The sequence below is a fragment of the Pelophylax lessonae genome (genome assembly GCF_965119305.1).
Source record: "Pelophylax lessonae genome assembly, chromosome: 9".
Classification (NCBI taxonomy): Eukaryota; Metazoa; Chordata; class Amphibia; order Anura; family Ranidae; genus Pelophylax; species Pelophylax lessonae.
The window spans coordinates 252887603-252901617 of record NC_138776.1 but is presented as its reverse complement, the minus strand read 5'-3'; the positions used below and the strand labels follow the sequence as shown (position 1 = coordinate 252901617).

General features: G+C 47.7%; 1 protein-coding gene across 1 annotated transcript in view; it reads left to right on the top strand.

Moving 5' to 3' along the window:
• The window catches only part of LOC309564371 (uncharacterized protein), a gene marked incomplete at its 3' end in the record, with an annotated part of 548195 nt that overhangs the window by 430867 nt on the left and 103313 nt on the right, over positions 1-14015 (top strand). Inside the window, exons 5-8 of the mRNA XM_082268998.1 lie at positions 6128-6239; positions 6641-6736; positions 8724-8821; positions 10493-10595. Of these exons, the coding sequence (XP_082125124.1) occupies positions 6128-6239; positions 6641-6736; positions 8724-8821; positions 10493-10595 (409 nt within the window). The remainder of the gene's footprint in view (positions 1-6127; positions 6240-6640; positions 6737-8723; positions 8822-10492; positions 10596-14015) is intronic.

Below are 14015 nucleotides of genomic sequence, written 5' to 3'. Positions count from 1 at the left end.
GGCGGCGATCTGCGATTTTTTTTGCGGGACTGCGACATTGTGGCGGACAGATCGGACCCCTGACTGACATTTTTGACACTTTTGGGGGTACCAGTGACATTACTACAGTAATCAGTGCTATAAATATGCACTGTTACTGTAAAAATGACACTGGCAGGGAGGGGTTAACTTTATTGGTGATGAAGGGGTTAAGTGTGTCCCTAAGGGCGTGATTCTAACTGTTGGGGGGCGTGGCTAGTGAAGTAATCACAGAGACATATGATCCTACATAGCAGGATCGCATAGCCTTCAGGGAGAATGACAGACGGTTGTGTTTACATCAGCCGTCTGTCTTTCTCCCTCTAGTGTGGGAGATCGCGAGTGGCCGGCGGACATCGGAGCCGAGCGGGGAACGAGCGGGGGTGGGAGCGCGCCGGCGGCGGCACGCCCTCGCCCCCTACAGGCTTGTGGGCGAGCGACGTAGTACTATAGGCACGCCCTAGCCTGTAGGGGGCGAGGGCGTGCCGCCGGCGGCGCGCTCCCACCCCCTACAGGCTTGTGGGCGAGCGACGTAGTACTACGTCACTTTGCCCAGGAGAGGCTGACAGTAAATAGTCGTACGGCGGTCGGCAAGTGGTTAACCACCTAACCTCTGGAAGGTTTTACCCCCTTTATGACCACTATGCAGCACTGCACTAATTTACCTGGCAATTGCACAGTCATGCACCACTGTACCCAAATGACGCTTTTATCAATCTTTTTTTACACTAACAGAGCTTTCGTTTGGTGCCATTTGATCACCACTGTTTTTTTTTTTTGTTATATAAATGAAAAAAGACCAAAAATGTGGGGGAAAAAAACCCAATCCTTTTTTATATCTGTTATAAAACACATCTGATTAAAAAAAAAAACCTAATTTCTTTATAAATTGAGGCCAAAATGTATTCTCCGACATGTCTTTCGTAAAACAAAATCCCAATACCTGTAATCAATTGGTTTGCGTGAAAGTTATAGTGTCTACAAACTATGGTATATATAATGGAATTTACGCAGCTATAGACGATATACTGTAATGGCAGTGATCAATGGATTACAATGGGACTGTGATAGGTTGGCGAGCAATCTGGCACTAACTGACACAATCTGGGAGGGTTACTAACCGATGCTGATATTGCTAGTGACACTAATACAGTGATAATACTGTACACTGTACTACTGGCTGGGAAGGTGTTAACATCTAGGGGCAATCAAGGGGCTAACTGTATGCCTAACCACGTGTAATGTGTGCTGCTTTTACTTACAGATCTGGCTGTTTTTTCTTCCTGCTATTTAGAGTGAAGAAACAGACAGATCGCTGTTCCCTGTACACCAGGCATTGTTAATCTGCGGCCCAAGGGCCGCATGCGGCCCAGAACCAGAGGCAATTCGGCCCACTGCCCCCTGACAATTATTTTTTTTTTGCTGGGGAGGAAGGGAGTCGAGTCGAGGGCACGGCCACAGTGGCTTCCAACTGTAGGCAGAGGCTGCCTCGGAGCCTCTGTCAATGATAGACAGCACATTGGTGACGTCTATCATAGGAGCCGGTCCAGGAGACAGGACTTCGTATGACAGCGGTCGCTGGGTAAGCGGGAGATCCCTGCTCTGTGTAATCCAGCGGCTCTCCTCTCTCTTCATTGCAGACTGCATTGGATGGGCACGCACTGGTGAGGCTGCATTGGATGGGCACTGATCAGGCTGCATTGGATGGGCATGCACTTGTGAGGCTGCATTGGATAGGCACTGATCAGGCTGCATTGGATGGGCACGCACTTGTGAGGCTGCATTGGATAGGCACTGATCAGGCTGCATTGGATGGGCACTGATCAGGCTGCATTGGATGGGCACGCACTGGTGAGGCTGCATTGGATGGGCACTGATCAGGCTGCATTGGATGGGCACGCACTGGGGAGGCTGCATTGGATGGGCACTGATCAGGCTGCATTGGATGGGCATGCACTTGTGAGGCTGCATTGGATAGGCACTGATCAGGCTGCATTGGATGGGCACTGATCAGGCTGCATTGGATGGGCACGCACTGGTGAGGCTGCATTGGATGGGCACGCACTGGTGAGGCTGCATTGGATGGGCACTGATCAGGCTGCATTGGATGGGCATGCACTTGTGAGGCTGCATTGGATAGGCACTGATCAGGCTGCATTGGATGGGCACTGATCAGGCTGCATTGGATGGGCACGCACTGGTGAGGCTGCATTGGATGGGCACGCACTGGTGAGGCTGCATTGGATGGGCACTGATCAGGCTGCATTGGATGGGCATGCACTTGTGAGGCTGCATTGGATAGGCATGCACTAGGCTGCAAGTGCTGTGCGATCTCCCATCTGCCGCGGGAGACTTAAGATGTCTGCAGTCAGTGACAGAGCCGCTGCTTCTTGTAAAGTTCCAGCTCTGTCACAGGTGGAGTGATATGAAAGGGAAGATCGCGGCAGCGTTTTATTACTTATATAGCTTAACTGTAGTATATATTTTATATGCGGCCCGAGAAAATTTCTCTACACTCAGTGTGGCCCAGAGAAGCCAAAAGGTTGGACACCCATGCTGTACACAGAGTTCTGTGTTTTTGTACACAGAGAACTCTGTGTGTGATTGGACACAACTGATTAGCTGACTTTAGGCAAAATCATTGGCTGAAATCAGCTGCCAAACTCGTGCGCACTTGCGCACCATCGAAGAAGTACAGGTACGTGATTGTGCCTGAACCTGCCACCCATTAGTACTGTATATTTACTGTGAGCGGTTGGCAGGTGGTTAAAGAGAAGCTGGCTTCTGAAAGCTAAGCCCTCAAAAAAGGCAGGCAGGTGGCAAAGGGCTGGTCACCAGTATTGTCTGTGGTTATGCCGCAGCTGATCTTTCCCCCATTACTAACTTCCTACATCTTGTTCTGTTATGTGGCTCTGTGTGAAGGCCACCAACTTGGTAGAGACAGAGTTCGGCTTCTTCATGTCTTGAGCCTCCGTCAAGGAGAATGGTGGACAACACAGTAGTGACATCACCAAATTTCACCCCAAATACCCTGAGACTAGCAGGAATACCCTACATTGCAGATATGTAGCTCGGAGGCTCAAGGCATAGGCAACGCATTGCTATTTTCTTTGGGAAAATTCAAAAAGGTACATTTTAAGGTTACAATTTAGGCAAACTAGCCATTTTTAGATGTTCCCTATACTAGATTTTCACTTCTTGAATTCAAGCTTTGCAGTAACAGTCTGGGGAAATCCCCCTTCTGTTCCAGCATGACTGTGCCCCTGTGCACAAAGCCAGCTCTATAAAGACTCGGTTTTATGAGTTTGGTGTAGAGCAGTGGTCTCCAAACTGCGGTTCATGTGCCAGATGTGGCCCTTTGCTTGCCTTTATCTAGCCCTTGTGGCACTATTCCAACCACTGACAACAATAATCTGACACCAATAGCAGGACACTATTCCTTCCAGTAACACCAACCCAATGATGGGACACTATTCCTCACATGAACACCAATGATGGGACACTATTCCTTTCACTGACACCATTGATGGGGCATTATTCCTCCCACTGATACCAATGATGGGACACTATTCCTCCCACTGATACCAATGATGGGACACTATTCCTCCCACTGACACCAATGATGGGGCACTATTCCTCCCACTGACACCAATGATGGGGCACTATTCCTCCCACTGATACCAATGATGGGGCACTATTCCTTTCACTGACACCAATGATGGGGCACTATTCCTCCCACTGATATCAATGATGGGGCACTATGCCTTCCACTAACATCAATGATGGGGCACTATAACTTCCATGGACACCAATGATGGAGCAGTATTCCTCCCACTGACACCAATGATGGGACACTATTCCTTCCATGGACACCAATGATGGGGCACTATTCCGCCCACTAACACCAATGATGGGGCACTATTCCTCCTACTAATATCAATGATGGGGCACTATTCCTTTAATGGACACCAATGATGGGACACTATTCCTCTCACTGACACCACACTAGCTACATACTGTATGTGTACCTTAAATGTTGATATTTGTGCTAAAAATTGTCATTTTGGCTAATTTTCTGAACTGTCAGTCAAAAATTGTCTCTTTCAGTAAAAACTTTTTTGTGTTGTGTCAGTAAATTTCACTTTGGGAGGCAAGCAACCTTGCTCAAATGAACCCCAGCATCCCCCAGTTTCGAGCCTTGTGTTCCCAGTGTGTCCGGGCCTGCATTCAGCCAGTGACCCCATGCACACCTGCCTCAATCCAGTCTTCCCTCACAAGAGTGTCTCCCGCTGCACTCAATTGCCTGCCTCTCTGCACCAGTGTGTTCCCTGAGAGTTCCAGCCAGCCTTTCGTTATCGAAGCCTGTGGTTCGCATTGGTGACCCTGCTGCACGTAGTAGTAGGCAAAGGTGACGTAAAAAATTGTAAATACCACCAGTTTATTCTCCAGGGTCTCCGGTCAGAAAATATATAATTTATAATGTATCTTCAGACCTAAAATGTGCATTTTAATGTGTGTCCAACAGCCCTGGCAGTGAAAGAGTTAAACGTATGTCTTTTGATGGGAACTGTGGCGTGAGCGACACTACAGGGAAGAGTTAATGCCAAAGTCGCCACTAGAGGGCGTCCAGCTTCCCTGTTAGAGGAGGTGGTGGCCATTTTGTTGTAGCCCACTTTCTGTTGTTTGCTTATTAGTAATGCCTGTAGTTTATACCTAATGTACTAGAGAATGCGTTATAACTGAAATGTCATTAATCACTTACTAATGAAAAGTTTTTTTTTTTTTGGATTTTAGGGGAAAAAATATTTTAATGTATTTTAAACATTTAAGCAAACCAAAGAGGGTGGCCATTTTCTTGTAGACCAGGGAAGGAGAGAGGCAGTTTCAGTGGTTTAGGAAACTATCTTGTGGGGGTGTGAGGCTGGAGAGTGTGTGCCCAATGACGAGGAGGTAATATTGTCTTCTTCTTATGAGAAAAGGGGGTCCCAGCACTGTGTGAGGACTGGATGGGGGGATCATGTCACCTCCACTAATCCTCATCTTTTTGCAAGTCCTCTGATGTGTAGAACATTAGATGGCCAGCTCCTCTGGGCGTATTTTTGTAAATGCCCCTATCTATATGCTTGTGGCTCCTGCAGGATTTTCGTAGAAGGGGGTCTTGTGGTCGTGGTAAAGGTCACGTTGACTTTCTTCATCATCTATAAGAGTTCTTCTGTTCATTTTACCGATTGGAGTTTTTTTGAGATATTATGAAATGTTCATATGGAATTTTACTGATTGATTGCAGTGAAAACTTTACAAACTACCTATATAGAGGAGTGGAAGTACGTAGAAGGACACAAGCATCTGTAGAAGGACGTCATAATGGAGCACCGGCCATCCCTCACATCACCGGGTAAGAGGAGACATTCATTTCTTGTAAAGGAGAGAAGAGTATTGAGGATCCTCCTAGATACACACATCCTCTGATCTATGGCCATAGTATGTCAGGATCCTATAAGGTGTCAGGATGTCACAGGTTGTATCTCCATGGAGGAGTGGGAGTATATAGAAGGACACAAGGATCTCTACAAGGACGTCATGATGGAGAAGTGGCCGCCCCTCACATCACCGGGTAAGAGGAGACTTTCATTTCTTGTAAAGAGGAGAAGAGTATTGAGGATACACACATCCCCTGATTACGAATGAGCTCAGGTCACGTGATAGTCCGAACAAACATGGCCAAGCCCGCCAAGAATCTGTCACATGTGCTGAGCATCTGTGGGTTGGGGAATGCCTCAGGCGTTTATCATTGGCGCAGTACAGTTGACAGCTTCCCGGCGGGCTCAATCAAAATGGGTTCGGACAAGGATCCTAAACTCATCCCTACCTCTGATATAAAGACATAGAAACAATGTATTCAGTCAGTGTGTGTGTTTCCTACAGATGGATCCAGCAACAGAAATACCCAAGAGAGATCTCCCCGTCCTCTGTATTCCCGGGACTCCACACAGGAACATCAGGAGATCCCTCAGGAGGATCAGGTAGATGGAACTCAATTTATTACCAATCTTCATTGTACAAAGATTTAGTTAATAATTTAGTATCTGTATTGTTTTGTATTTGGAAGAATGAAAATGTGATTACTATTAAAGTTGAAGTGAAGGAGGAAGCAGAAGAACCCTATGTGGAGAGTGATGAGTCCAATATGGAGGAGGAAATCCCTCCAGAGATCAGCACAGGTGAGTAATAAACACTAAATCCAGAGAAGGTCCCAGATTCTCCTTGTTCAGTCACTACAACAATCTCTTCTTCTCCCCCCTCCTCTGTCAGTAGACAGTAATGGGGGGACAGTATGTGCTCAGTGGGGGAGTCAGGAGCCATCAGCCTCTATTAGACTCCGGCTCTCCTCCTCACATCATGTCATTGTGTGTTACCAGCCAAGAGACGTGACCAGGAGGATCAGAAAACCAGAGGATCAGCAGAGCTGGGGGTTACTACTGAGCGGGGGATCAGCAGAGCTGGGGGTTACTACTGAGCGGGGGATCAGCAGAGCTGGGTGTTACCCCACACACTCTCTGGGGTCTCTCATACATCTCAGTTCAGGGGGCTTCACTCTTATCTTTATTCACAGACCCCGGAGCCACTAGAGACACTCAGAGAGATCTCAAATCTGAAGAGGAGGAAGAAGAACGTGTGAGGATCAAAGAGGAGGAAATTGTTTTTGAGATCAGTACAGGTAAGTTAGAGACTTCAAGTACAGATTATACATTTTACTGGCTGGTTGGTCCTGTACCATTATTCACCTGAGTTGCTGTTATCAGTTATATATATATATATATATATATATATATATATATATATATATATATATATATATATATATAGTATATGTATTAAAGGAGAAGAAGGGGCAAAACTCTTTTGGCCCTACTTCTTCTGTGAGTCACTTAGATCTGCACTCCTTAGATCCATATTCAGCCAACAGTAGGCTAAAGTCTACTGACGGCAAGCGTCACTCAGCCAGTCCAGACTTTGGAGGAATCCTGACTTTAATGTCGCTGAGAGTCTGAGCCAGAGGCTCGTTCCAATGAGCACTGGAGGGCAGAGCAGGGAGCAAGTGACTGTCAGTCACTGCTCACTGAAGACTGAGACCGGTCTTCGATCACTCAGTTCTGAGTGTCTAACCACAGCGGGCACACGCCACCGGAATCACTAGGAGTCCAGTGACGTAGGTCTACGTCGCTGGACCCAGGGGAGCCGCACTGCCGCAGTAATATTACTGTTGGCAGTCGGCAAGTGGTTAAAGGAACAGTGAAAATAATAAAATAAAGCGCCCCCATCCCCGTGTGTTAAAATTACACATGTGAGGTATCGCGACGGTCATTAGAGCGAGAGAAATAATTATTCTAGCAAAAGCCCTCCTCTGTAACTCTAAACTGGTAACCGTTAAAAAACTTTAAAGCACCGCCTATGGAGATTTTTATTGACCGTAGTTCGTCGCCATTCCACGAGTATGCGCAATTTTAAACCGTAACATGTTGGGTATCTATTTACTCGGCATGACGTCATCTTTCACAATATACAAAAAAATTGAGCTAACTTTACTGTTTACATTTTTTTAAATTCAGTGAAGTGTAATTTTTTCCCAAAAAAATTGCGCTTGAAAGACTGCTGCGCAAATACGGTGTGACAAAAAATATTGCAACGACCGCTATTTTATTCTTCATAGTCTTTGCTAAAACAATATATATATATAATGTTTGGGGGGTTCTAAGTAATTTTCTAGCAAAAAAATACTGATTTTAACTTGTAAACAACATGTGTCAGAAATAGGCTTGGTCCCTAAGTGGTTAAACAGAGTGGACCCAGTACTTGTAGATGACGCTTTTTTGGAACCTGGGTAAAGTTCTTAAAGCAGAGGAAACCAAGGGGTAAAAGCTACACAGGTATTGTGTCATAACACTTCCAACAACTATGGGATTAATCATTGCTACTTGTGCAGCAAACACCATAGAGTAGCCAATCTCAACCAGGGTTCCGGAGAACCCTAGAGTTCCTCCTGAGATCGCTAGGGATCCTTTGAGCTGTAGTCAATGAACCTTCCATCTTGTGGTGTCACCAACATGACACCAATGATCTTTTTACCTATCTGTTATGGTGCGTTTCCACTGAGCTTTCTGGTACGGTTCGGTTTGGTACGGTACGCTATTTATGCTGTTTCCATTATGAATGGTACCCTAATTCCGAACCGTACCGTACCACTTTTTGGTACCCTTTCGTTGGGGTACCAAGCACATTAGACCCGTACCAACTGGGTGGAGCTACACTCTGAAGAACTTTGATTGGTTGACAGAGAATCGTCTATCACAGCTTTCCTGCTGTGACCAGCTACACCACGCCTATCATGAAAGGGTACTATTGGCAGTGGAAACGCAATGTGTACCGTACCGAACCGTACCGTACCGAACCGAACCGTACCGTACCACTCAGTGGAAACGAGGCATAAGGGTGGATGGAGGGATACTTTGCACTGATCACCAAATAATTTATTTAAACGATTCCTCAAGAGTACAAAGGTTGTGAAAAGCTGTGAGGGTTATTTATTCTATCTCTTAGCGATCAAGTGAAAGGTCTGATTTCTTGACGTTCCTTAACGTTGTAAGTGGTTTTACAGTTATAAATACAGTTCTGATATATTCTTTCACTGTGTGGATTTCTTAAAGGTACATCCAATAACCGAAATACCCCAGAGAGATGTCTCCATCCTTTGTTTTCCCGGGATTCCACACAAGAAGATCAGGAGATCCCTGAGGAAGATCAGGTAGATTGAATGAAAGGTTTTAAACCACCACACTACTCTTTATAAAGTTAGTAAAGGTCAGAGAGAAACCTAATAGTTACATAGTTAAATAGTTTGTAGAGCACCCCAAAAACCATGAAGTGAAGTGAATTTACGACTTGGGTTGGTGAACTGAAAATGCTTATTTTTTTCTTTATGTGTAATACATATGCCCCTAAAATTGGGTGTAAACACAGGCCAGGTATTGTAGTAGATTGGGTTGTTTAGATCCAGTTGCCGAAAACTTCTCTGCATATAGGACAAAGTGATTATTACTGTCAATAATAAGATTACCAGTTAGTATGTCCTGCTGTATTCATATTTCTTTATGATCAACCACTTTCTTTGCTGCCTGGAGATCCTACAGATCATCCTCCATCCGTGGGTTAATACTGTCTGTTCCTCCCTGCATTGTCCAAATACAAACTAGCTGCACTTCTAATATTCAACAAGATTTATTTCAAGTAAAGCAGACTGTGGCACTTCGCTTCACTGCCAGACCCTCTCCTACACTTGCAACTTGCACCTTTATGACTAAGCCCTATTAGGGTGAAACACGTTGAAAATGTAGAAGAGGGACTTGCGGTGAAACAGTGTGCCACAATCTGGCCTTGGGAGTTTGCTACTTGCGATAAAGTTTGTGGGGTACTAAGGAGATGTTCACTAAAGACTGAGAACTGAGCGACCGGAAGACCGGTCCTTGATTGCACAGTTCTCGGACTTAGAGGCAGCAGAGGACAGATGAGGCATCGGACCAATGCTACATCCATATACGACTCGCACCTTTATGCAGACCCTCTCCTACACTTACGACTCGCACCTTTATGCCAGACCCTCTTCTACGCTTACGACTCGCACCTTTATGCCAGACCCTCTCCTACACTTACGGCTCGCACCTTTCTGACTAAGCCCTATTAGGTTAAAACGTGTTGAAGGAGTAAGAGAGGGACTGGTGGTGAAGCAGTGTGCCCCAATCTGGCCTTGTAAGTTTGCTTCCTGCAATAAAGCTTGTAGGATATTAAGAACAGCGTAAGGGCAACTTGTTTGTTTGTATCTGGTCAGGAGAGGACTGGGTTAGGGGGCAGGGGGGCAATTGCCCCCCGGCCACTCTGATGCCCCGTAAAAAGGCTGAACTGCTTCTGCCGCAGACATGCCTAAAGGATTCCTGGTGAAGAGAAGCAAAAAGTACCCCCTGCGGGATTGAAGACAAGGACAGAGCGCAGGCCTCCCCCCTAACATGGGTGGTGTAAACTGTGTCTGAGCTGAGGCCGGTTCCATGCCGCATTGGAGACTCTCCTCCCCTTACCAGCCCCAACTGAGCCGTCCCAGCTCCACCCTGGTGGCCAGGTCAGGAACCTGGGTTCGGCCATTGAGTAGAGAGTACCTGGAGCAGAGCTTCAGCCTGGAATGGGGGTCAGGAGAAGGCTAGGAAGAGGGAGAGTGGAAAGAGGCGCCATGAGCCTCTGGTTTGTACTTGCCCCCTGGGCCAAAAGTTGCCAGTCAGCCCCTGTATCTGGTTACTGCAGGGAGGAATAGATCCCATGGACAGTGCAGCTTATTTGTATTCCGGTCTTAGAGATTGATCTGGCATGCAAGACTAAGCTTGTTATACAACCACTTGCATTATTGTTTGGATCATTTTGTATTACTCAGGATGAAGATTTCATCAAAATTCAAGTAAAAGATGAAGAAGATCTGTATGTGAGAGGCGACCAGCCGTGTAAGGAGGAAGAATTCCCCCAAGAGATAAGCACAGGTAATAAGCACTAAATCCAGAAAAATGTGACAGGTACTCACATGTGCACCGATCCTTCCCAGCAAGGGAAGCGCACTATACTTTGAACTGTCAGGTTCATTTAAAAAAAAAAAAAATTTTTGTTCTGGGTGTATAGTTAGGTGAGAACGAGATAAAAATAAGGTATGTGTAGCAGGATTTCCAGGCCTTGAGCCTGAGATGGGTCTGCCATTGTTACCGGTAACACTTCCAACACATTTGAGTGTATCCAGGTGTGAGAACTTAGACAATGACCATTCCGGCATCTTTAGTTGGTTTTGTTTATTGTATTTAGGGAATGGGAGAAGGGAATGAGTGGGATACTCCTCTGGCTCAACTAGGCTTGACTGGGACACTATACAGAAAAATGCCCGTGTCTTGACGCCAGCTGACTGCCGGCCAACGCTTCCTGGTGCTTTCCAATTACTGTGACACTGAACTTGTGCTGAATCCTCGACTTTAACTTGTTTGTTAACTCAGAGGGTCCAGGACTGTAGAATGCTTGACTCCTGACACTGCTTTAGCTCAAAAGTCCTTGAACAGCTCCCTCCAGTCCTTCATTGACTGAGGTAGCTCTTTGCAAATACTTGTGCTGCTGCAACGCTTAACTCTGTGTACCTCACACTGCACACACTGTACTGTACACACTAACTCTTCAGGACCCAACTGCAGGCACCCCCTTTTTCACTTCAGGGTCTTCTACCTAGGTACCCCCTCTAACACTTCAGGGTCCTCTACCTAGGTACCCCCTCTAACACTTCAGGGTCCTCTGACTAGGTACCCCCTCTAACACTTCAGGGTCCTCTGACTAGGTACCCCCTCTAACACTTCAGGGTCCTCTGACTAGGCACCCCCTTTAACAGCTAGCTGACTCCTGGATCCCTAGAACCTTCTCTGGAGTGGTCCCCTCTGACACTAGGCAGACCCCCAGGGGCAGTCCACAGTACTCACGACCTTTGTAGGCTTTCCTGGAACTGGACCCCTCTCTCTCTCCGCTAGTTTGGGCACACCGGATCCCCTCTGCAGCTCAGCTCAGCACTCTCTGGATTCTCAGGCAGCCACCCGAGACACCCGCTTCCTCTGACAGGAGGAGAGACAGCCGTACTCTCCCTCCTGGGACTCTGCTTCCCGCCAAAGACGCTGCTTCATGCGCTCCCCACAAACTTATACCCACTCCCAGAATCCTCTGCGGCAGAATCTGCCTTCTGGGGTAGAAACAAGCCTGAATGGGCTGCTGATTGGGTTTCCTCCACTGCCCAATGAGAATCCTCTCACAGAGCCAGTGGGGAGACTCCCCTCTCAGCAGGCACACCTGAGAGCCATGACAACCTGCCTGAAAAATCATGGCCCTGCTGTTAGGCAGACAAAGACCACTATATTTTACCTAGGACCTACCTGTAGGGTGCTACATCTGTAATGTGTGACAATGTGAGGTCATGCCACTATGTGAATTTATGTGGAAATGGCACAAGATTCGCATTGAGGCCTAACGCCAACTCTGGGGCATTTGGTATGAGAGGACAAAGCTGTATTTCATGTTTTCTCTGGGTTTTGTAATCCCAGATCGGGGCCAGGAGTTTGAAGGTTCCAAAGTGTTTTGGGTGGGACAGAACCTTCAATCCCATGTCCAGGCTTTGCTAGTTCCTTGAAAAAAAATAATAAAAGGGCGCTCCTATAGAAAAACAAACATAGATCCTGTTCATAAGAAGGGATGAGTCCGGGCTGATAGCAAAATGAGTTTCTAGAGCCTAATAACGCCAAAAGCCAGGTGTCTAGTTAAGTCAGAAGTTAATTCCAAACAAGGTAATATCATGTAAATCATAGCTGGATGTTAGGCAGTAATACCAGCAGTTGACCAGACCCGGACCTGCGGCAGGAAGACTGTGCTGGAGGACCCAGATGGTAAAAGGACCCTGGAATGTGCCAGGGACCCAGACGGGAAAAAGATTCTGGTGGCGAGACCACCCGCTGTGGCTGAACAGCAGGGGGACTCGAATAGCCAGAAGTGATGTCACCGAAGCACAGGGGTCAGCTGATGCAACATCATCCCTGGGAGACCAGACTAGGGAGTAGAGCCGGTTGCTAGGACTACATATTTTGGGGGCACAACCCTTTCTCAAAATTAAGGAATTCCGCCACCTGCAGAAGTGATTGAGTGGCTGCTCAGCCACTCAAATCACTTCTGCCTTAAAGGGAAACACTGGCTGCAATTTTTGATACAGGGATGATGACTTCAGATTCAGGCATCATCCCGTTATAACCACTACAACCTAAGGACATTCATGGATGTCCTACAGTCGGCAAGTGGTTAAACTTAGTTAACAACCCCCATATTAAGTGCTGTATTTTGGCCTAGGCCAACAAGGCCCAGGCCTAGGGCAGCACTTTGCAGGGGGACAGCAAAAAAGCCACCCCCCCCTCCACCAGAGACTCTATTGGCCACAGGTTGCTAGAGCCGCCTCTCTCACCCCCCCTCTCTCTGGCCTCCCCCCCTCTCTCTCTCTCACCTCCTCTCTCTCTCTCACCCCTTCTCTCTCTCTCACCCCTTCTCTCCCTCTCTCTCTCACCCCTCTCTCTTTCTCTCTCATCCCCATCTCTCTCACCCCCCCCTCTCTCTCTCATCCCCCCTCTCTCTCTCTCATCCCCCCTTCCTCTCTCTCTTATCCCCCCCCTCTCTCTCATCCCCCCTCTCTCTCTCTCTCTCTCTCTCTCATCCCTCCTCTCTCTCGTTCTCTCTCTCATCCCCCTCTCTAATCCCCCTCTCTCTCACCCCCCCTCTCTCTCTCTCTCATCCCCCCTCTCTCTATCATCCCCCCTCTCTCTCTCACCCCCATCTCTCTCTCTTTCACCCCCCTCTCTCGCTCTCTCTCACCCCCCTCTCTCTCTCACCCCCATCCCCCCTCTCTCATCCCCCCTCTCTCTCTTTTTCTCACCCCCCTCTCTCTCTCCCCCCTCTTTCACCCCCACCTCTCTCACTCTCTCTCTCTCTCTCTCATCCCCCTCTCTCTCTCATCCCCCCCTCTCTCTCTCACCCCCCTCTCTCGCTCTCTCTCACCCCCTCTCTCTCTATCACCCCCCCTCTCTCTCTCACCCCCCCATCTCTTTCTCTCACTCCCCCTCTCTCGCGCTCTCTCTCTCATCCCCCCTCTCTCTCATTCTCTCACTCTCTGATCCCCCCCTCTCTCTTTCTCTCACCCCCTCTCTCTCTCACCCCCCTCTTTTATCCCCCACCTCTCTCTCCCTCACCCCCCTCTCTCTCTCTTACACCCCCCCTCTCTCCCTCACCCACCCCCCTCTCTCTCTCTCCCTCACCCACCCCCCCTCCCACCCCCCCTCTCTCTCTCCCACCCCCTCTCACCCCCCTCTCGTGAGATCTCAGGGGTTCATGCTGGGACTTGTAGT